We start from the raw sequence: 25,868 nt of genomic DNA, 5'->3' as shown, positions 1-25,868 counted from the left end.
CGCTTCGCTCCAGTTTGTAGTGAGGCATTAATTTTATGTCAATGCTTTTTTTTTACCATTTTTATCGTAACTTACTTAATAAGATCGTAATTTATAGGATCGATGGATAGAAAAAAGTGAATGCTTCTTTAAAGTACCCTGAAAAAGAAAAGTTTTTAAGCTCTATGTTTGTATTAATTAGTTAGTTATGACATCAAAAGAAGTGATAAATGAATAATTTGTATTTAAGATATTTTATTTTATTAATTTCCAAACAAGCTTCTCGAATAAATTGCTACTATTTAATGGAAGTGCTCGTTTCTTTTCTTGATATGTATAAATTATGTTCGCTATTTAACCGATGATGTATAATATCGCAATTAAGATTTTTGCTTCAGAATTTTTTTCTTTTCTTTCGGACAAAGTCCGTCATTGCTTTTTCTGAAGTGAGTTTGAAGAATATTTTTTTAATACTATATAATTTTCTGTCTGTCACAACAAAAATGCAAAATGCATTTAAAAGCACAACATTTTCTTTTCTTTTCTCTGATTTATAAATATTCTCTTAAATAAGTTTGAATGAGATCAGTTTTTTTTCGGTTTCATAATGAACAGATTTATTATACTGCATTAAGTATCAGTACAATTAAAGCAAAAAATATCTCTTGATCCACTGATTTAAAAAAAAAATTGTTTTATCTAGATATTTTAAAAGGAAATAGCATGTCTAAACATTTCTTTTATCAATTAATAAATTCAAATTAGAAATTTGGCTTTTCATTCCAGATATAGAATTCCTCATTGATTATAAAACGAATAAAATACAAAATGTATTCTCTCGAAATCATATCTTTATATGAATTTTCAAAATAGAAATATACGGACCCGTTAAAACTAAGACCAATTAATTATATATTCCATTAATTAATGCAAACAATTAATCAATTTTTGTAATCCTACCTACAGAGCTGTACAAATCGGACAAGCATCATATATCCTGAAATACGTCATTTCACAGAAACGTCTGCTTTAATTTCAACTGAATTTTGTCACAAAGGTTTATCGGTCTTTTCTAATTTAAGCTGGTTTGATAATATAATTATGATATTCGTGTTTTTGATTCAATTGCTTATAAAAATGATTCATTGTTGAGTGTTTTAGTTCTCACGTGTGTGAAAAAAAAAATAGATGTCGCTCCTTTGGGTCTGTTACCTGAAGTCTGCATACCTCTACGACTGTGATGAATATTTCCGCAGCAATTAAAATTAGAAAATTCGGTGTTTACTGGATTAATAATTAGCAAAATAAATTTCAGCCACTTCTACAAAATGGAAGAATAAATGTATTAGCAAACAAGGAAACAAGGACAACACCTCGGACAGGCAATTCTTGCACAATATGGTAAATTGCATTCTCGTAACAATTACAATTATAGTCTTTAAAACAATAATGGATATATATATATATATATATATATATATATATATATATATATATATATATATATATATATATATATATATATATATATATATATATATATATATATATATATATATATATATATATATATATATATATATATATATATATATATATATATATATATATATATATATACAATATATTTTTTTAAAAAGGTAATTCTTAACAAATATTTTATATTTTCGCACCATATTATATCTATTTTATCCATTTATTTTGTCTTTATCATCTCAGAATATTATATTCATTTATTTCATTTATATTTATGCTTGTGTAGCATTGAATCATAAACTAAATTCTTCATACTTCCAATACATAATATCAGAATCTTAGGAGTAATAATTAGAATATAATAATAAGAAGTGTATTTATTTATATATTCATAGTAAGAACTAAAACTTGGGTTCTAGTCTGTAAACAAAATTACAAATTCATTTTATATGCTAAGCAACTATATTTGTTAAGATATAACTTTGAACTGTATAATTTGATATGCAACTAATGCATGAAAATTAGATATGAATATAAGTGCCATAGCAATTTTTGCAAAATTTACTCTAGAATGACTTCATATTTTAAGTAGTACAAAGCATTAATAATAAAACGCAGATTATGCTCATGGATAGAAAATTATTCATCAAATATTTTTTTACTTTTATTTTTCATAAATGAATGAAAACAAAAATAAGTAAGGAACTAATCTGAGCTTTCATAAGGGATCTTAGATGTAGTTCCGAATAGAATCTAAATTGTTTTCCAAAAATCATTACGTAATTGCTATTTTAAAAATTTGCAGTTTACATGCATATTTGACTGAACCGTAGAAAAAAGAAGATTGTGTTGAAACCGTACCACAAAAAATTTCTTACTGTGTAAAAAAGAATATATATTTCTTGTTACTAACCGAACGAAAAAAGTTTGCTTTTAAGAGTATAATAACAACGTTCAAATCTAAAATTAATTTGACCTCTAGAAACATATTTATTTCGATTTCTAGCAAGCATTTGCACGAGGTGTTTAATAGCATAGTTTAATTTGTTTTTCTTCCAAAAACTGCTTTTGATGTAATCATTCATTCCAGATTCCAACATTCTGTCCAGAATAATTATTGATTTCTTAATGACTGAAAAAAATTGTTCCTAACCTTTAAGGATATTTGATAATATTTGAACAATCAGTTGTAAGTTGCAAGAATGAAAGAATCAGTTTATTCAATGTATTTTAATATAAATCAATAAATACCATCAATTCTACCGTAAACATTTTAATTCTTTATAATGGTTTTAAAATAATTATCATTGAAAGAATGAGTGTACTTTCAAGATTAAGATACAGAATGTCAATTGATTAATGAAATATTTTTTTTAAAGAAAAATATAAGTTATAAGAAAAGAATAATAAAAGTATTTTTAAAATTAGTTGAAATTTTTAGTATTTAAGGAGATTATGATTCGAAAATCTGAAAACGATATTTTTAATTTTTACTATATATCTGATTTATTTTTAACTTTTAATCCCCTTCATCAAAATATTGTCACTTGATTAAAAAAAACTGTTTCATGAGAATTGTAACATATATTTCTTAAAATATTCAAATTCTTTTTAAAATAAGTGGAAAGTTGAATAATTTTATTTCGTCACGGTACTCTAAATAGGAGCCAATTCATTACATCACATAAACAAACATAAAATACCAATTAATATATTAGGAAAAAATCTCTCCCGCCTTTTTTTTATTGAAACTTAATCCAATAGGGACAAAAGTTTCTACAAAAAATAATATAAATAATAGCCGAATTCACAAAAAATTTACTGCTTTCAAATAAATGCTGTTACAATAATCCATTTTTAATTTGTTTTAATCGAAATAAAATCAGAAAAATAATTCAAAGTAAAAAAGAGAAAACAGAAAAAAAGTACCTTCAAAGAAAATGATATATAATAAGAATTTTGACAAGACGTATTACATTGCTTGATAATTTTCATAAAAATTACTAAGTAATCTTCTAGATCCATCTCAAGAATGGAAGATTTAAATTCGTCGATCGAGAAATTTTTTTTCAGCATTTATTTAATGGGGAAAGAAATAAGAACTTGAATGAAATCATATTATATACATTGTTTATTTCAAAAAATATTACTTGTAAATTTCGAAAAAATAAATAAATAAATAAATAAAATAAAATAAAATAAATAAACTGCCAGATATCCAAATCTAATTGAGACTTGAAATATCTCCGAAATAATATGAAAAAACAAATTGAGATGTTTAAAAATTAAATAATTTTTTTTCCAAATAAGCATGTTGAATAATCCTGAAATGCAAAATCGCCTTTCATTTTCAATTCCATGCAGAAAAATATTTAAAATGAATAATCCCTTTCGCGCACCTTCATGCCTTTAGAAGAAGCAAGCTCTTTCATTTGAGTTTGGAGCCATGAGCAAACAATCATATATTCTTCTAAATCCATCGCAAAAAGGAAAGATTCACTTTCGTCACTCTACTTCAATATGCACATGTTTCATCAGTACGTTTCAATATGCACTTTCTCCCCCCTGCAGGAGTTACTCAACCCAGGACCTCGCCCATCCATCTCCAACTCTCAGCTGCTACCTCCCACATCCCCTTTTACAAAGGTTTCGGTACGGAAATCTTTGTGCAAACAGGAACTGCGAACGGAAGGAACTTTTCGGAAGCTGTCAATTTTACGAAATCGAGTGAGCAGTGGAGCTACCAGATAAATCAATGCAAAGCCCTGAGAATAGTTCCTATAACTTCATAAACCCCGAGCATCCTAAGGCCGTACTGATAACGGATTTCGCAAATTAACTTTGGTTACCGCATGCTTGGCGATAAATGTTTCCAATATTCTATTGGAGGCGGGGGGGGGAGACCTGTTAATAACTGAGTGTGCATACTAGAAGCACATAGGATAAGGTGCCAATACGAGAAAGGATTTCGCTTACTATGACTTGAAACATGTATTCGTGGATTTTTTTTTGGCACCTTCTTTAAAAGATATAACTACTTCGCCTCCACTGGGAAAAAGGCCATTGGATTTGTAGAAATGTATTGGAAACTGTGGCAAGATGAACAGCTCTGTATTGAAAAGAAAATGGTGTTCTTTTTTAAATGAAATCCGATGTTCAGCACGACTTTCTTTTCGAAAATATTTCTATTTCTGTCTCCGGGGGTGGAATTCTTCCAATAATTTACAAAGAATATTTTATCCATAATTAATATGGGCAGAAAAATGAAAATTTAATTTAAATTTATATGATTTTTTAATATTGAATTAAGGTTGCTGGAAGAAGGTTATCCATTTTCTACACTAGGTACTAAATTTAAATTTAAAATATGTTTTTCGAAAAATCAGTAAAATTTTGCTTTATTTCAATTAAGTAAATGAATGAAATAAAATATGGGGAATAAAAATAACATGTGCATAAAAGGATCTATTAATAAAGGAAATGAATTATGCAAGTAAAATAGGAATTATTATGATAAGATAGAACCGATAGATTTGGATAGCCCAATGTTTACTTTAAAAACTAGGCTTAAAGATATATTCACAGATAGAAAGGGAAAAATTAAAATAATGAAAATGTAAAAATATATAATGTAAAAATAATAAAAATTCTGAAAATGTAGGCAATGTATGTCGTAATGGATAATGATAGCGAATGAAATCTTTCTTAGTCAGAAATCATATTATACATTTTCATGCAGAATATATTTTATGTTCGTCATTAGAGGCATTGCTGTTCATTTTGAACAGCAATCCCAAGCAGTTCGATAAGGAATATTTTGCGTGCGTTAAAATGAAGAATTTTTGTCATGGAGCAAGCAATCTGCTGCATAGTATTGTCTATCTCTAATATCTCTTCAGATACAATGATTGTATGGAGTTAAATTTAACTTCTGTAGTAGCCCAAATTATGCCCTGAATTAATCAATTTTTGAATTGAATGGAGTTATGTTACGGATAGGAATAGAACGTTAGATACAAGAACATTTCGGAAATATTTAATTGCGTTATAAAAACAAACAAACAATATATATAATAAAGTAAATAAGCAACGATGAAAATTATTCACAGCTGTGTAGAATGTCGAAGTAGTAGTGCTGAAAAATATCGATTTCACACAAAATGCTGTTAGGTTAACATACAGATTCTAATTATATTAACAACTATTTTTATACGAATTTATCACAAGTTTAATAAATTTGATACGACATTTTTTAAAATTAAAATGACACAATTACGTATATTATTAATTAGAAGTATTATTTCATTATTTAGTCATGAACAAAAGAAAAAAAACGTAAGTTAGAATCTAAAACTCTTAGTCACTTTAAATATATTTTCTTACTATTTGAATTTCACTTTTACTTCATTCTATTTTATGACCTTCTATTCTACGGTATAATAAATTTACAAAAAATATAAGAAATGACTTCGCCAGTATTCTCAATTTGCATTGTGACGTAATTTTAAATCAGCAAGAGACTAAAACTGCGTAAAGATTCTAGTTATAAATAAAGAATAAGATGTCGAATACTTCCCTGGGAATTGAATTATTTGTTTGCGAGCTACTTACACAGTCAATCAATGAAATATAAAATGACGCGGCATTTCAGTTCATCCAAAGAATATTTATTTAATTTGAATCCTCTTAAGGACTTTTAGAATGTGTCATTAAAAAGACATGTGCGAAACTGTAGAACTCCCCAGGGCAATTACGGGTGAAGCATCTTTTGTTTTCTTGGATGGGTTTATATTTATTCTTACCGGCAACATGACTTCGATGCTGCCGTTTTTCTTTTTCTAAAAATGCATCTGTTTTCTCCTTCGAAGTGCATTTTTATATAAATATTTCTCAGGTCTTATATTTCGGTGGATTTTTGCGGAGTACCAGATGGGTACCTTGCACACATTAAGGTTGAAGGAACGGATTGAGAAGTAAGACAAACGGGCAATAAGTGCACCCACACAGACAGCTGCGACTCCGTGAAAACAAAATTATAACGGGCAATGCTATTTTTGCATCGAACGAGAGGTTTTGTTTTCTTAGTTTTCTATCCTAGCATCTTCTCTCGTTTGGAAAAAAAAATAATAATAGCAGAAGAAATTCTTTCCACTTTGGGAATAACAAAAGAAAGTAGAAGGAATGAAAAAATAAGAGGAAATATTTCGAAATATTGGGGACTCGAGGGTACAGCAAAGGGGGCAAGAACAGAATAATAGATACATTTGCGAACCGAACGCTTCTATGCTGAGGGCCAAGTAAGATATAAGCCACCGAGTTGCCTTTCTTTCAAAGAAGAAAAAGCAAAAAATGTAGACTTTTGAGCCATGAAATAGTCAGAGCTGCAGCTGAAGAAAAATCTTGTATTCTTCGATTTTCAAAAAGAAATAGAATAATATAGTTTGATTCAGAATAGAATCAATTGCTTGTTTTGTCAAAGATAGAAAGAATAAAATAATCAGGGATTTACGTTTTCTCTCAATAAACAAGATAGAAAATGTACAGTTAACATTATACAAAATTCTGTAGCTTTTCATGTAACTAAACACTATTGTTGTTTATTTTTGAATATTTTTTAATTCAAATAAGCAAATATACACTTGTGCAATAAGAATGATGGTAACTAAAACATACCCCTTAGAGGAAAAGACACGCATATTGATTTAAGGCAGAATTTGATTTTATAGATACAAGCTAGTCTGAAAAAATTGGAATTTCGATCGAAAGTTCAGGTTGCAAGTCATAGTTTAACTACCAAGGGTACAAAGTTTAACTTCTGAGTCACTATTAGGAAAATTGGAAAGCATTAACTCGATCAGTTATGTCGAATCATTTCTTGGGCAAAACATGCTGAAGGTCACATCTTTTTATTGCTTTAACCTCACCTGGTATGCAAGTTGTTTGTCGTCAGTTCAGAGTAAGGCATGCTTTTTGCTTGCGAAATTCCGATTCAGTCAGAAATGTTTTTTAAGCAGAACTCATCACTCTAAAAGGTTTCATGGACTGTTTCGATAGTAGCATATATTGATAAGGCATAGAGTTTGTATAAGAATACCCATTTGGATGAAAAACTTTTTATTGCAAGTTCCTTTAAAAAAATGTTATTTAAAGAGTTAGAATAACAAAAATAATTTACAAAAGTGTGAAATTCATGACTTAAATATGATTGCAGATATTAGTTGACCTGAAAAGTTTAAACAATTTTTTAAAAGTATTTCTGAAAATAAAAATGTTTCGATTTCTAAATGAAAATGACCTTGCAGCTTTAATGATTAACAAAATGCGCCCAATAAAGGATTTTCCTGGCTGTTAAATAGAAAGGAAAAGGTGGTATTAAGTTAAATTTATATCTCTATATCACTAGAAAGAGAAAATAGTAATACAACTTGAGGTATAAAATCATATAATTTTAAATTAATTCATGTAGAAAAAAAATCATATTTTTATTTTGAAATTATCGAGCTAGCTATAATTGCTTGTACAAATTAATTTTATGACAATAATTGTGAAATTAAAACTGGCATATTTATAACACTATTTTTTTAAAACTAACAAAGCATCATATTTTTCAGTTTAAGAAAAATATTATTTGCTATAGACTAAAAATAAAGTTGTTTTTTTATTTTAAAATTATATTTTTGACACTACCTCATTAATGACATGGTGTATTTTGGGAATATGTTTTTAAATAAAATAATTCATTGTATTGTTGTGATGATAAAGAGAGTTTTATAACGATTATTAAATTTCTTTATTCCATTCATGAATTGAAAAATAAGAAAATTCTTTACACTGGTGACGTTTAGTTAAAATACAGTTTGTAACGAAATCGGCGTTTCGAAATGTTGAAAATTCTGAAATTAATCTAGATCTCTCTCTCTCTCTCACACACACATACTCACACGCGCATACATATTATTACATTACAGAATATTCGTTCATTAAATACAGAAACAGACTATTATTACATTAAAGGCAGCTAAATAAATTATTATTGCATTAGAATAGAAATAAATTCGTATTCAATTTATCAACACAAATGAGAATGAAATTTCAGTACTTACAGTTCTGTCTCCCAAGTGGCGGACTCGGCATGGTAGGTAGGCAGTCTTGCCCGAAGTGGTGGTGACATTTTTGCTGGTAGAGTTATCAAAGTAAGGAACGAGATCCTGGTCTACTCGCCTGGCTTGTCTGGAGAGGGGGCGAAATTTCTGCCAACTTTTGGAACGATCTGTTTTATGGTCTTCGGCGCACACTAAGAGGTTAAAAGGAAAGAATAGTGTTTTTTTCTAAAATTTCAAAAGGTGATGTTACATAGAAAATACAGAATCAAATTATTAATTTTATTTGTGAATTTTGCTGAAAAGATATCAACATTGAAATTATAAATAAGGATACTTATAATAAAACTTATTTTAGAAACTTCTTAGGTATATATGTAATGTATTATATATATATATAAATGTATTATATATGTACTCTAAAAATCAAATTGGAATCCAAATTAATTTATTAAATTTCATCTTAAATTACACCCCGTTTCTTTATTCTAAAATTGTTTTTAATGTCCTATTCCAAGTTACACATTTTTATTTAATTATTTCTAACACATGCTCTGAAAATTTGATGACAATGCATTTCATACGATTCAAATGAAGGAATAAAAATACCTTCAATCTTTTCAAAAGACATTCCTTATACAGAAACTTAAGATTTCCTTTCATTAATTTTCGCTTCTGTAAAAATCTCTAAAAGAATCTCTCAGAAAAGGACACAGGGAAAAACTTCATAATTTTCAGCTTGTGTCCCGATGCGTAAGGAAGTGTTCTATTGGTAAGACCCCTGTATAAATAATGCCCTTTCATGGAAAAATATAGTGCATATATATTTCGCTACCTTAGCATTGGTGTTAATCAACATCCACATACGATACACATGAACAGAAAATAGTAATTCTGCATGCTAAAGTAATATAAAAAATCCCCTGCAGCATAAGAATAACTATAAAAAATTCATTTACTTATAAATTAAACTAAAAGAACATTTATTAGAACATCGAGGGACTTCATTTCCCATGGCAGAATATTTTGCAGCTTGAGACTAATTTTCATTCAATCTTATTCAATTCCTCATATTCATTTCACGATATTGAATTTTAACTCTAAATCAATATCTGCTCAAAAAATATAGAGAGAGTCATGAAAATTTACTTACTTATTAATTTATTCTTATTATTTAAATTTTATAGTATTCATTTCAACTTTTCATTTCATATCAACTTCTCAATTCATATCAACTTTTCATTTCAATTTTATAGTATTGCATCATTTAACTGAAGGAAAGAAATCAAATTCAATATGGAGGCACAATTTCTTATCATAACATTTATTGTATCATCAATAAAAGAAGGGGAATGATGCAAAAAATGCATAAATATCTATCTAATTAAAGTTTACATATTTAGGTTACGCTTGCCGAGTATAGAGGTGGAGAGGAATGAATTTTCTGATTTCTGGGTAAAAAAAATGGCATATGAAAAAAAGTTGTAACACAAAATATGATTACACATTACGAAAACTTTTTACCACTGTATTTCAAACGCCATATTTTACCAAATAATCCATTCACTCGTGTACAAATAACTTCTCGAAATTAATTGGACACATTGAATGAAAAAAAAAAGAGTGCAGCTTATTACGCTCCACGAGTGTTTCAGGAATATTACAAAATTCTGAGATGAGGGCAAAAGCAAAATAAGAAGAAAAGAAAAAAAAAATGGTGCATTCATCGAATTTGCAATTACCTTTATCGCATACTGCTCTTTTTCTTTTCTTCATAAGATCTTTTTTACATCCTTTTGCTACGACAAAGGTAATATGCATATTCAGACTTTAGATAAGAGTAACAGAAAGACTATTTTTCTTTCCACAAATTTGCTGCAACATAAATTTTACCATAATCGTAAATCAGAAGCTAGCTTTTAAGAATTTTTTCTCAAGTTTTTAGATTCTGTTGCAGTTTTTGAGTCCGGTGTTTCTTCAATGGTTATTCGTTTCATAAAATGGATGAAAATAAATTAGAAGTCCCGTCCAATTTAAAACTTGAAACATTTTCCTCTTTTTTTTCTTTCTCTCTCTCTCTCTCTCTCTCTCTCTCTCTTTCTCTTATCTTTAAAGAGAATATGATCTTCAGAACAGTATGCATTCGATTTTAAAGGTTTTTGTCTTTATAAATTAAAAGGGAGTTTCTTTAAAATCATAAAAGGCTTTCACTTGTTCTTCCATTAACATTGGCGACAGTAAACATAACATATAGTTTGCAAAAAGTTTACGGTTAAGTATATGATACGTAATAGTATCTGATTAATTGTTTGTTATTTAGAAATGAGCTAGAAACAATTTTTTAAAAATTTTTTTAATATTGTGATAATATTTTGTATGCACAGAAAAATTGAAATGTTTAAGATATTTTCTGCATTGAAAAATTTGCTTCAAATTATTAAAAAAGGATAAAGAGTAACACATTGCCTATCATATGCATGCTTCAAGGAAATGTTTTTCTTATATATAATTTTACAAACTAGAAAAATTAATCAAAAGATGCATTTATAAAATACGGAGCTTAATTCTGATATAATAAATTAAACTGTTTAGATTCCACAAATTAATTTATCGTATTTAAACTGATTGCTTTTTCTATGATACATTACAATTAACTAAACGAAAATAGTTCACAGACATTCATCTAATTAAAATAAAAGAAAACTAGCATCGTAATTGGTCCAATTGGCTTCGTAATGTTTATTATTTTCTTTCACCAATCATGTTTTAGAAACATCGCCTCACCTGTGATTGGAGAGATTCACATAGCAGCAAAGCAAAGTTCTTTAGTCAATGGTAAATGAAATGAACAAATAGAAAAATTCAAAAAGTAGACCTCAGTGCAAAATTTAGAAACTTATGCATTGCAAAAAAAGTTAGCATAGCTTATTTTGATTTTTATTATTATTTTGGAAACTTTCAGCACATTTTTGCTGTTAATCTTTCAAAATAATCTGAAAGAAAGAAAAAAAAGTCAATTAACGCTTTAGGTTATGAAAAATAAATTCATTTTTCTGCAACAAAATTATAAAAGTACTCGAAGTGGAAGAGAAACAAAAGAAAGAAAGAATCACAATTTTTTTTAAAAATTTTTGCATGCAAATACTTATTTAAAATATTTATATCTTTAACTTTTCGTCTGCCTGAATAAAAAAAAAAAAATAATTCAGCACACAGTTACAAAAATCACTAAATCAATTAAGAAGATGTGAAAAATTGTGCCCAAGTCTTTCATTAAAAATTCTTTCTATAGCGCTTCAATCAAGGTTAATAAAAACAATTTCAAAAATAATTACTCGCGTCGTTTGACTGATCCTTCAAACAACCAATTAACGGAACAAAAGAAAGAAGAATTTAAAAGCTGGGGTAAAAAAAAAAAGTGGTATTTTTTAAACATAAATCGACCGTAGTAATTTGAAGCTCCTTCCCCCTTCCAAACCATGTACTTCTTTTTTTACTTCTGTTTTAACTTCTTCAAATTTTTTGTTCCCGTGAACTTGTTTTGAAGAAGATTCTTCAAAATAAAAGTGGGGAAATAATTAAAGCTTGTGATGAGAAGCTACGGACGATTGTTTCCTGTTTTTGCGAATAAAGTACAAACTAATCAGAATACTGGAAAATTCCCGGTGAAGACACTGAAGTGCCATGGACATGAATTTCTTTGTTTATTTGTCCAACCTTTTTTAGGTATAACAATAAGTATAGCTGCTAGTGATATGTAAAATTTTATTTTGAAGGAAATGAATTTTAAAAAAGTCATTATTAATTGTTTCTAAATCTAAATTAATGGAAAAAATGAATCACGATAAAAGGAATTTTGAATCGTAACTAGTAAACAAGGCTTAATCACAGCAACAAATAAAAAGAAGAAAAGTATGAATAAAAAAATTCCATCAATATCTCATATGTAACTTTCAAAAACGGCATATGCTAGTATCTAGGCAATATAGTAGCAAAAAATATTCAAACAAATTCATTTAACAAGATCATTATTATTTAATTTAGATTTTTTTCATGTTTGTAAAGATTCAATTTTCAATATACTTTTAGCCTTCATTTTAATAAGCTTGAGATTTCAATTTTTTTTTCTTTCGAATTTAACTGACAGCAATGAAATTTTTTAAAAAAAATGAATTTATTGATTAATGAATTTTTAGCGGTATGAGACGTGTGAGGATAGAACCTGGGACCTTTGGGTTAGCAGTCCAGTAACATTCCGATTTTGCCAAAACAGCTGTTCGGGCAGAAGCGCTGTTACTGGCTTATATGCAATTCACCACAAATTTAAAAACGTAATTAGTTTTTAATTCCAAATGTTTATCATCAAGTGATAATGAGTTTCGCATTGAAAATTGATTTCCATATTCCACAATGTTTATAACTAATCGCCTGTGGTTATTACTTGGTCCACTCCTTTTTTTAGTTATAATATTTTTAGCATGTTTAAAATGTTTATTTGGTCGTATCTTAAGCTAATTATCTAAAATTTAAATATAAATACTCTTGATATAACATTTTAATAAATTTGATATACAAATATATAATAATCTGCTATTTTCCAGAAAGACAAGGGATACAAATTAAAGATCAGGCCTGTAATTAAAGATCTATTATAAACTAAATATTTAAAACAATTTGAATTAAAAAAAAGTTTTTTTAGATGTTGTAGATTTAATTAGTTCTGAAATCAAAAGCGAAATTCAAATGTATGATGAACCCCAAGAATCAATAATCTTCAGTCTTACATTAAATACCAAATTTTGTCAACAGGTATATGACATGTCAAAATTACATAACTATAATTGAAGGCAGTTATCTGTTGCCCAATCTCAAATATTGATTTAAATATACTGTTGTACTAATTACAGGATGCAAATTTCAAATGCTTCTTAGTTTTAACCTTCTTAAAAAAAAGGTATTATTTGATATGAAAAATGTAATGACTCCAATTATTATCACATTACTATTCAAAATATAAACATTGGCAATTGAAAAAAAAGTTTATAAATTACAAAGAAAACATTTATCTCTCCAAAAAACCATTAAAATGCTTATTTTATTATTATTATATATTCTGTTTGTAGTATTCTGGTTAACCTGAAGAAAAGTTTGGTTCTTCATATAATATGAAACAATGCTAAAGATTTGATATAAAATATCATAAAAAAGTCACATAGCATTAATATTAATAGAAAAATTTGTCTTCAAATTTTGAATCAGATTTAAAATGTATGAAAGTGTTGAAAATTAGAAAAAATCATTAAAACTTATTTTCGACTAGAAATTTGGTAGTTAATCGAAAAATTTCTCTATTTCCTTTTCTTCTGTATTCCGTTCAACCTTTTCCGTTTCTTCGCTTTGGAGACTACAAAATGTATCCTTTTTAATGACTTTCAGCGCAAATTCTAATAATTTAAAGACATGCATAAAAATAAAAGACAAAGTATTCTATGCAAGGATCAAACTATTATTTTTAAAAGATAAACTTTTGCACTTTAAGATGATGTAAAAGACATATTCCTAGAATGATTCATTCAGAAATTCTTGACATAATGTGGTCAGAAATACTAAAATTTGATTAAAATATTAAGTAATTAAAATGTGTGCAAATTTCCCTCTTCGTCTATTTTGTTTTCCTCTGTATTCCGTTTGTTTAACCTTTTCCGTTTCATCGCTTTAGAGACTTCAAAATGTATCCTTTTGAATGACTTTCAACACAAATTACAATAATTTAAAAACATACATAAAATCACAGACAAAGTATTCTATGCAATGGTCAAACTATTATTTTAAAAAGACAAACTTTTACACTTTAAGATGGTATAAAAGACATTTTCCTAAAGTGAATTTTTCGAAAAGTTTCAGCAAAAAAATGGTCCGAAATGTTGAAATTTGACTAAAATATTAAATAATTAAAATTTGGGTACATTTGAAATAAAAGAGCTGCTAGGCGCACATTTCTATACTACAAATATTATCTGTACCAAATTCGGTAGTTCAAAGTTGTACAATTTTTCCTTCCATTTTTATCAAACTCAATTAATGAAAGTATGCCTTTAATTAAATAAAAAATGATAAAGTGAAACTGCATTAAGAACGCTTTCAAAATTGTGAATCAAAATACCTCATAAACAATGCTTATAGAAAAAATTGCACTGCTAGTCCGAAAATTGCACCGAAAGTAAGCACCATTATATCTTAAGCGTAGCTTTATGGGAGATGCAATTCCCATAAAACATTTTTTTCCTCTTGTGGACGTGTAATGGCAACGAAAATCTCGTTGTGATTTCCTTCTTCTGTAGAGCAGTTATGCGGGACATTTAAATCACTCGCTGATAACTTTATTCTTTCATTTTATATCCACAACATCCTTAAAAAAAAACCATAAAAATATTAAGATTCTTGGATATCTATGGTATATTTCACATTGACACTTGGTAATAATTGGTCAATGTGGTAACTGGCCAATAATTATAGCCAAGTGAAATGTTAAGTGTCAATTTCCAATTGAAACTTGGCAACAATTTCAGCGACTTAAACTATTTTTCTTCATCAATCAGACATTTTAGAAAATCGAAACTAAAATTTCGCTTTCTTAACACCAAAAGTCGAAAATTCTATTTTTTTTATTATTTTTTTAAAATTTTGTATTTTATTTCAATTTTATACTTTTGAAATTATTTAATATAAAATGGAATCAACAAGTGAATTCTATTCAAAATTTCGAATTCAAAAAGCAACTAGATCGATGTTTTAAGGCTTTTTACTAATTTCTCACAGATTTCTGAGAAATTCGGTATTTGTCATGATAATTATTTAAAAGAAAGTTTTCGGATCTTTGGAAATTGGAATAAAATAAGTTCTAAAAATATGCATTTATCTTTCTAACTATGGAAAGAAAGATTATGGACATCAAAGACAAAAATAAAGCATCAAGAATCTGAGAGACTACTTCGTTTATAAAATTAAGCTCCTAACAATGAAGGAAGAAAATTTATCTTAAGTTTAGTTTTAAGAAAATAATTAAAAACAGAAAAATTAAGATATGTGATGAGTAAAATTACACTTTTTCTTATGAAACTTATATATTTCAAATATATATATATATATATATATATATATATATATATATATATATATATATATATATATATATATATATATATATATATATATATATATATATATATATATATATATATATATATATATATATATATATATATATATATATATATATATATATATATATATATATATATATATATATATATATATTGGTTGATATATTTTGGTTGAAGCAGTGTGCAGGTTTGAAAACAGACGAGACTTTGAATTTTTAATTTCGTTTTATTCTCTCTTTAATATCCATCTGGGGAAAGCAATTTGTTTACAAGCAGACGCAGCGTGACGCAAAAGCAGAAGTAAGAAGGAAGCGCGAAACAAATGATCACTAGGCTTATATAACATATGATTTCCGGCCACGCGCCGATGGAATACATATTTTGACCTCTGATAAGGGCAACGGAAGTATCACTTTCATTTGATACGTAGTACTGATGGCGCATTAGCTTTATAGAGTAATTAATTTTAAAATGAAGTTAAATGAAAGAGTTAAAGTGAAAGTGAAGAGTGAAAGTAAAGAGTGAAAGTTAAATGAATGAGCTAAATTAAGATAAAATCTTGGAAATTAATTAAATTGAAATTAGAATTAAAATATCATTACATATATTTATATATTCCTTGATTCTATGAAAGCGATGATAGTAAAAATCCAGCAGTTTATTCCTAATATATTTTAAAGTTATCGAAATTTATTAGAAAATGTAGCATATTTACCAGAAATTGAAATGCATTTGCCTTAAGCAAACATGTATGCATGAAGGTACAAAAATATTTACTTAATAACCAGACTTTTTTCTTCATTTTTCACGCTAATATTGAACAACAGGAAACCAATCCATCCCTCAAATATTCAATCCGACAAAAATCTCTTTCTTTCTGAGCAGAAAAAAATAAATATTGATATGAACCCTTCACGAACCGTCGTCTTGGCTATACTCCAAGGAAGTAATAAGACAAAAGTCTGTGCACCCTAAACCTCCTCTAAAGCCCTGATTGCTACGTGTTCAAGAGGCCAAAGTGAACAGGCGCTGCAGTTCTGTACAGATGGGGGAGTTGCACTTCACCCTGCATGCACAGCATCCTAGTTAATCTTCTGACGCTGAATATGTAAGAAGGCACCTCTTGTTTGAGGGTCCCCCGAAGAGGATGGATCGTTCTAGCAGAGTAGAAGATTTTAAAGTGGATGGAAAGCACGGGGGATGACCTTAAAAATGCAGTTGTTGATTCATGATCCGTTGTAATAGTGTGTGCGTGGGGGGGGGGTATCAATCCCTTGTCTGAATCATGCAACTGATGAAAATACAATATTATCTCGTTTTCGCAAAAGATAAGTTTTAAATAATCTTGTTAAAATTCAGTATATTAATTTAAATTTTCATATTAGCATAACTAAAAAATTGAATTAGTGACAGTGCAATGCTATAAAGTGCAATAAAGAATTAATTATTTTTATCAATATTTATTTAGACACAGTCAGAGGCAGAGTGCTTGAAAAGTTTATCTTAAGTCAAGAGAATTAGCAGTTTTTTATTATATTTTCTGATGAAGTAGTTATTTACAGAATTTCATAACATATCTAATAAATCTTCTTTTTTTAATTTTCACAAAATTGATACATATTAAATTTTAGGATTATCATTTATTAAATTATACCTTTATCCTTTTCGGATGCAATTCAACACACATTGGATAGAAATAAAATATATCAATTATAATATTTATATTTTTGCTTATTATGGTTAGTAACTTCTCTTTAGGTTGAATCCCCATTCTTTCTTCATCACTTTTTTTAAAATAAAAATTATAACCTTTTCTGAAAATATTGTGCATGTTTAGAAATCTGATAACTTGAAATTTTTTGCCAGATCTGGTTATATAAATTCTATGGCCTTAAATATAAATCTTTGTTTGTGACAAAAAAATGAAATATATCTTCATGTTTATTCACTGCAATACTGTTTATGTATGTATTTCTTTAATGGAACAGACGAGTGATAAGAAATAAAACGCGAGAGAAAGAGAATAAAACTGACATTGATACATGCTAATCAAAGATGGGATTCTGTATCATTAATTTGATTGGTCTGTTCTGAATAACGAAATATTTGATCGCTTAGATAAATGTCATTCCTTATCTTTCGATCATTATTATTCTATATAATGATTAATGTGAATTATTTACATTTTAATACTTATTATGTAATTAAATATGTAATCTAATAACATAAAAATTCGTTTCAATCTTTTATTTATAAACAATAATCAGATTACCTGGAAACTGATCTGATATTATTTAAATAAAAAATAAAACCACATGATACACTACATTTCTTCCGAAAGATAAGCTCCATTACCTAGAAACTGGTCTGACATTATTTAAATTAAAAACTAAAATCATACAAATGTCTGATTTAGTAACAATCTTTCTTTCTTCCGAAAGATAAGCACCAATAAAAAAAATGAACCAAACTCAGTTTTAGGCGTTTTATTGTGAGTTTGGGATATTTTTTGAAAGAATCATTTCAGATGAAATATAAATCTCTAACAGGAAGAAGTTATCAAATATTCTTTAAAATGTTTCTAACATTTAATGACCGGAGGAGTTTTTGGGTAACGTGACTACATTACATATAGTATGTACCTTTTTAGAATATTATAGAAGAATAAAATATTTTACCATTGCTTTTTCAATGCTTATTACTTAAAGACTGCTTTTTTTTGGTAGCAACCAAGTTTAAAAGTGCTGAAACGAAACTTCCTTAAGTGTCATTACTAACTCCCTACATTGGTAATTTGCTAAGTAATATATTTCTTGAATTTGTAGGATTTAACGTTGCGAATAAGGTTCAGTTTTAATTTTCAAATTTTTCTCATGAAAGACATAAAATTCTCTATGACCCTTGACAATTTTCATCGTAGAGTAATCAGGAACAGACTTTTAATATTATAAAGCCCATATTTTTCATGTGTTTGAAGAAATCTTTCAAGTGATAGGAAATAATATAAAATCTAAAAATGCGTTCTCTACCCTTCTTGCTAATAATTCTCATTGTTTTATTTTAAATTAACAACCGGCCTTTTTAAAGAATCTATCATGCTAATTATTAAAAATATTTTGATGATGTCGAAGTCAAGCTTGAAAGAAAAAACAAGAAAATTGAAGTCAAATGAGAAAAAGGAAGAATCTGCAGATGCAGTTGGAAGAATCTCAAGATGATGATTTTTCAATAAGAAAAACATATTGTGAAGTTGGAGGAAATAATTTGGCATCATCCATGATTGTTTCTACAATTCTTTTATTATTTTGATCGACTATATTAAAGGTATCAGAATGAATAGTCAATATTCGTGTCTACTTCTAAACCCAATTAATATTTCTTACTCAGTTTAATGTGCGTTTTAAATTAAATTTAACTTAAATAAAAATAAGCTTAAATTAACTTATTAAATTCAGTTCATTTTTTGAATTTATAAAGATTTATTCATAGAATTTTTCGACAAAATTGGGGCACAACTATTAGAAATTACTTTAAATTAAAAGTATTAAGTACCTGTACTAATTTATAGGCAATTCCTTGAAATAAAATATGTTTATACCGAAAATCACCAAAAAAATTTATTTTTTATATAATTGAGATTTAACTGTTAAGCACATACTGATGTAATAATAAGTAGTTTATTATCAATCCAAATACATTTTTTATCCGTTCGCTACTTGATCAAATGCTAAAATACTTGACACCAATTATTTCATAGTTTCTGAGATAATTGGGGGCACATAGGGATAATTATAAATATTATGTAACTGACATTGGTTAATAAATAAATTAATTTTCCATCTCATACGATCATTTTAAATCGAAAGAAAAAAAAACCAAAATCTGCGAAATTCACCCTCAATTATTTTAAATATCCCAAATATATTTTTTTTTATTTTAATCTTTTCTTATCTTGAAATCAGAAAATATGAGTTTTTGATAAATAATATCTGAAATTCAATTAAAATATTTTCCTTATATATGACAAAAATGAGGTAAGCGCATGTTAGTATATTATAATTTGTTTGCATTATTTAATTTTTAAAAGTATTTTCTGAGATACAAATAAGCTTCAAACTTAGTCTGAACAAGACTTTTAAGATAAAAGTAAATTTAAAAATATTTCATATATAGAAAACTTGCCATTAACTATTTATCAAACGGATCACTTGAGCGCTGTAACTAATTTTAATCAAAAAGAAAATATAATAACAGATTTCATTGCAAATTCATTACTAAACTATTTTATAAATGCTACTATATGCTTACAAATGCAAAAACAACGAAATAAAGTAAAAAATAGGACTTCGTTTAATTTGTCAGACTTCATTCTAAAGCGGATTTTCCAAGCGTATCAAATCTGTTGTTTTCGCAGATCCCGAGAATCTAAGAACCCTATTAAGAAAAGCAGTGGAAATTCCTCTGAGCGCTTCTAAAGTAAATAGCAAAACTAGAAGATGAACCCGTTCTATTCTACTGCAAGGGACATTTCACCATTTTAATACATAGCAAGCACAACTTTCATATCGATCTGGAAGCAGCTCTATTGTCTCAACCTCAATAAGTGCCAGCTGTCGTTGAGAAAAGTAAAGAGAAATATATATATGGAGATAAATATGCAAGAAATCATCGGAAACAAATTATCTAGAGAATTTCCCCAGCGTTCCGCGGTTGTGACATAGAAATTGGAAGTTTCGTAAGATATGAAGATACTTCTTCTCTAGAAAACTTTTAAGGAGGTCGGTTTGCTGTTTTTGATGCAAGACACTGAGGGATGAATGGGGGGGGGGTTCAGCTTGGAACTTCTAACGAAGCCCGTTTTGAGATGTTCTTGACATTGCGAGTTATTTATCTCAAATTGAGTTCCGGTCATGTTTACAAAACTTTCATCTTTTTGGAAATTCTGTGGGAAGGAGATAAATTGATCGGGAGAATCTAGAACGAAATGTTTATGAAATATTACAAATAATGAAAAGTGGATTTCGGATTTATGTGAAACTATTTCAGAGTTTCATAAATAAGAAAAGAAACGTTTCATTTAATAAATATTCCAACGAAGATCTCTTAAAAATATTTGTGTCATCACTTGTTTATACCCAGTCAAAATGTAGCAAGTTACCGAATCGTTCGACTTTTACAAAATCTGGGCTGAAAATAAGATAATGGGGAAATATTAAAATGCTATAATACGAAAGTGAACAATGATCGGCATTTTTTTTTGTTTATATCTAAAAACTTGTAACTATGGAATAATTGAAAGCGTAGCAAAAGCCAGTTGATGATTGACATATCACTTATGATAAAAAGAAATATTACCAAAAAAAAAGAAACATATATAATTGTTAATGCCGATAAAATAAACAGTATTTTTTTGTACAGTAATAATTTATAAGAAATTTTCATAAAATATTAAGCGAATTTCTAGGTGTTTCTCTGTTACATCATATCAGATATTTTTTTTTTTATTAATAATAAGTCAATCCTTGTGCACCACAAAGTACAGTACAAGGCTTACAGAGGTAAGTTGAAACAACTACATAGATAGAAAAAAAATATGTACATATAAAAATAAGGATAAAAACAACAGGAAAAAAAACAACAAAACTAATTAAAAATTGAAGCAGCAAAGGCAATAAATTTACAGAATGAGAAAAAAGCCATTTTGTTGTCAACCAAAACATGAAGCGCAGGTGGAAACTTAATATTACAGGCATCTAGATCCACAATAAAATCTCTTCTCCCTTCAGTAAGTTTGGAGCAATCAAAAAGCAAGTGTTCGACATTTTGAACTCCACCCACGCTGCAAGAGCACAGATCAGTGTTCGATAATCCAAATTTCTTGAGATAGTAATTGAAATTACCGTGTCCAGTAAGAAATTTTGTTAAATGAAAATCACTGAAAAAATGCTTGTTATTCAACCTTTGAGAAATTGTGGGGAAAAATAATTTGGTTAAAGAGGCAGTTGACGAATTTTGGTACAGCTCGTTCCATAAGAGAATGGTCCTTTTGTGATTCTCATTACGAATGTGAGATTTGGGAATGCTCATGGGATCAATGATGTTTAGTTTTGTAGCTTGCTTTGCAAGCCAATCGGCTCTTTCATTCCCTAAAATGCCAGAATGACCTCGGACATGAGAAAAACAAACGCTAATTCCTCTTGCTTTAAGCTCGTAAAGAGTGATGTGAAAATTCACTACAATTTTGTTGCAGGAAGAAACATTACTAAGCAAAAATAAGGATGAGAGAGAATCAGTACAAATAAGGAACCTAGATGACAGAGTATAGTGGTTTACGATCCATTTGAGCGAGTTACTGAGGCACAGCAATTCTGCTTTGAACTCACTACACTCATCGGGAATTCTAAACATAAAGTGTTCCATTTCAACTGCGTCTTGAAACACAACAAAAGCAAGTCCAACACGGTGGTTGAGTTTACTGCCATCAGTAAAACACACTACAGGAAAATTGCTAAGAACATTGTCCTTATAATCGATAATTTCGATAGGAACACGTTCAGCAGGATGTGGAAGATTGGAAAAAGACACTTTGGAATCTTGTGTAATTTTTATAACGTTATCTTTGAAGTCTTTATTTTGAAGGACGAAAAGGTCAATTGGGGGAAACCCCGAAATGACAAAGCAGGCTTCGTAGCTTACAGTTCTGTAGCCACGTATAACTCTAAGTAAAATTCTTCTTTGAATTCTACGAAGATTTCGACAGTTAATCTTTTTTTTCAAAGCATTACCCCAAACCCTAGAGGCATAGCAGACAAAAGGAACAATTCCCTGTTTGTAGATCAGGCCAATAACGTTGGATTTCAATCCAAAGGTGTTGCAAGAGACACAATTAAGTCCTTTCAGAATGTTTTCACATTTTTTGGAAAGATATAAAATATGATTTTTCCAACAGAATTTGTCATCAAGCATTACCCCTAGTTATTTGATTTCATTTACCATTTCAAGTCGTATGTTGTCAAAAAATAGTTGTTTGCTAGAAAAGTCCACGTTCTTTTTCTTAATAGCCATAACCTTTGATTTATTCGGGTTGAATTCCATTTTGAAATCTCTTGCCCACTTTAAATTATCATCCAATGTGCTTTGAGCAAGTTCAAAAATATCATCAAGACATTTTCCCTGAAAGCAGATATATCAGATATTTAAATCAATAAATTTTAAAATCAACAAATATAATTCAAATATTTGATTTTCAATTATAGTGTGTCTATCATTATCTTGATATAGAGATTTTTTTTTTGTTTCAATTTCAATTCAGAACTAATTCAATGAAATTTTCATCTTTTTGAATGAATTGAGAGATGAGGTTTAGTTAGTTCTTTTGTTTAAGTACATAATAAGCCATGAATTTCAGTATAATGAATCGTACAATCAGAGATGAATCTTACGATCAATTTTATAATTGCAGTTATTCGTTTTATTAGCATTTAATGTTAAGAGTTTCTTCAATTACGTAGCTAAATAAATTTATTAATTACTATAATAATAAACTTAAATAAACTTATTAATGTAATTTGGTGATCTATTTTTCTCTTTATGGATACTTATGTATCTAAAGCCAAATGCTTTGTTTATAAATAATTATTTAAATTAAATAAATAAAACTATGATATAATATCGGAATGTAATTCATTTGTTTGATTTTGACTTGAAATATAACATTTCAACAAGAGCAAAGTTTAAATTTAATGACAGAATCGTACAACTTTCGAATTAAAGTTTGAACTATAAACATGCATTTCTTTTTTATGCATTAGAGAAAATTGTAGTAAATGTTTTGTAATCTCGTTACGTTTTGATTTTATAAAACATCTTTTCAAAGCCTATTTATTAGTAGTACTCATATAAAATGAGAAATATGAGAATCTGTATTAAAATATTTGTAGATATTTAATTCTTTATTATTTTTTAAAGAATTAATAAAGAAAGACATGCAGCCTATAATTTTCATAGGTAGTTAAAATATTTATTGGAGCTATTATTTTATTTTATTCCAGATGTATTTAAATAAGGAAAAATTGAAAATGCTTGCAAAATTTATAAATCATATTTTATAATTTTCTGTATGATACTATAGAAGAAATTTAAAATAATTTAAATGATTTTAAACGAATAATGAGATTTTACCTATTATATTGAGCAAAATGTCTCCCAAAATAAATTTAAGAATGGATGCTGTTAATTTTTACATCAAATAAAAAATATATGCCAATGATTCATTTTTTTTGTTGGAAGTTAAACACGTAATTCATATCATAAAATGATTGAGTGTATTTTCTCGCAGATCTTGTAAAATATATCTGCAGTTCAAGCGAAAAGTAACAGCAATAAAGTATTTGATTGGCGTTAACATGGAATAGTGTCAGGCTTATTGACAAGATATTATATTATCTTTCCATCTAATAAACAAATTTTATCCTTTTTTATAATTATTTTCTAAAAATTAATCTTCATCATATGTCTTTCCGGAAACTTTCTAGAAAAAGGCTTTATTATCCTTTATACCAATAGATATAAACTTATACCAATTAAGAAATTCAAAAATGTGCCTTTCGAATTTTCTTATTATATTTAGTACCAGACTAAAATTAAAACAATTTATTTTCAAGAATTTAATAGGTGTTAAAACTATAACACAGGGCATTTATTGCTAAAAATAAACTTTTTGTCCAAACTTAAACGACTTAATAAGTAATATAAATTATTTATCTCATTAATAATTTTAATTAATATCTCATTAATAATTTTATCTCATTTTATTATCAATTATTTTATGCCATTATATTATCAATATTTAATAACCATCGAAAAAATATTAATTTTCTAAGTTTCGCTACAATATTTCTTGATTTCTACGTATGGTAAATTTATTTTAGTTTAAAAATTTAATTAGAATTTGTTTTTATCAAAGTAAGTTTTTACCATTCTAAATGTTGTCTATTTAATAGCTGTATTAACAACTGTCGTTAATTATTTCCATTCCGAAAAATTTACTTTCTATGTGTTATTAATTCTATGTGTCATCATTAGTGGATTATGATTAGAATTTTCCTTATAATAGTGAAGTTCTTATTTGTACAATATCCTTATAGGAAAGAGTTAAAATGCAGTCATCATAACTGAAGTTATGGAACTTTTGTTTCCTGAGTTCCTTCTTTACTTCTTGAGTTTAAATTTTCATAACGTGATTTTCATATTCATAATAGGGAAAAGTTTTTTTTTTTCAAAAAGATGTTCCAAATTGAAATATGCATTTGAAATCAAAACTTTTTTCCTTTCTCATATACATGCTTGTTTTTTATTAATTTTCCTAAATTTTATTACAAAATAAAAAAAAAAATATTGAATAATTATCATGAACAAGAAATATGCACATATCTTTATGAACATTGTTTTTGCCAATGAATCTACTTGCCTAATTTTAAATATGTATTAAAACAACTCTGTTACATTTTAACATAAATTAAGCTGAAAGGAGAATACTTTGTTTAACTTTATAGAGAAGTGCAAATGCTCATGAAATATTACATTTAATCTCAAATCAAAATCTCTGACATCACAAGAGTGCTAAGCATTTTAGAACCGAGTTTCTATAAAAATACATAAAAGAGATGAAAAAAATCTATTCGTCTTTTTCTTTAACATAAAAAAAAAATGAATGTAGGAAAAGTGCCCGAAGGGAAATTCCATTTTGTTCCATAATATCAGGTGTTACCTGCAGGTTCTTTACCGGTAATGAAAAACTTGATTCAATATTTCCCTGTCATTCATGTTAAAGCAAGATAAGAATTCGTGAATTCATTATATATAGAATTCATTTTCAAATATTTTTTTTTCATTTCTAGAGGTTTAAGCTGAGCTTAAGTCACCAAATGAAGGCATGAGATGTTATTACTTTTAAGTGAACAGTCATTTCAAATTAAATTTTTATGTAACATATTTTTTTATAAAAACGATGACATATTTCATGTAAGGTTTTAAAATATTAATTTCAAAACCCTTGTTAAATTTTTTATGCTGAATAATATTATAAAAGAAATCAGGCAATCAGATATATTTGGAAGACTTTTTGAGAATTATGTTTATAATGCATATC

The 25,868-nt window shown here is 27.5% G+C and overlaps 1 protein-coding gene across 2 annotated transcripts in view; it reads right to left on the bottom strand.

The window, feature by feature from the left end:
- Window positions 1-25,868, bottom strand: part of LOC129969387 (hemicentin-1-like) — a 423,763-nt gene that overhangs the window by 185,344 nt on the left and 212,551 nt on the right. For both annotated transcript variants that reach the window (XM_056083948.1, XM_056083949.1), the window contains exon 2: window positions 8,559-8,749. In XM_056083948.1, the coding sequence (XP_055939923.1) occupies window positions 8,559-8,749 (191 nt within the window). The remainder of the gene's footprint in view (window positions 1-8,558; window positions 8,750-25,868) is intronic.

This window comes from Argiope bruennichi, chromosome 5 (assembly GCF_947563725.1).
Source record: "Argiope bruennichi chromosome 5, qqArgBrue1.1, whole genome shotgun sequence".
Taxonomy (NCBI): Eukaryota; Metazoa; Arthropoda; class Arachnida; order Araneae; family Araneidae; genus Argiope; species Argiope bruennichi.
Note: the sequence above shows the minus strand (reverse complement) of the source record. Positions and strands in the feature narration are given on the sequence as shown.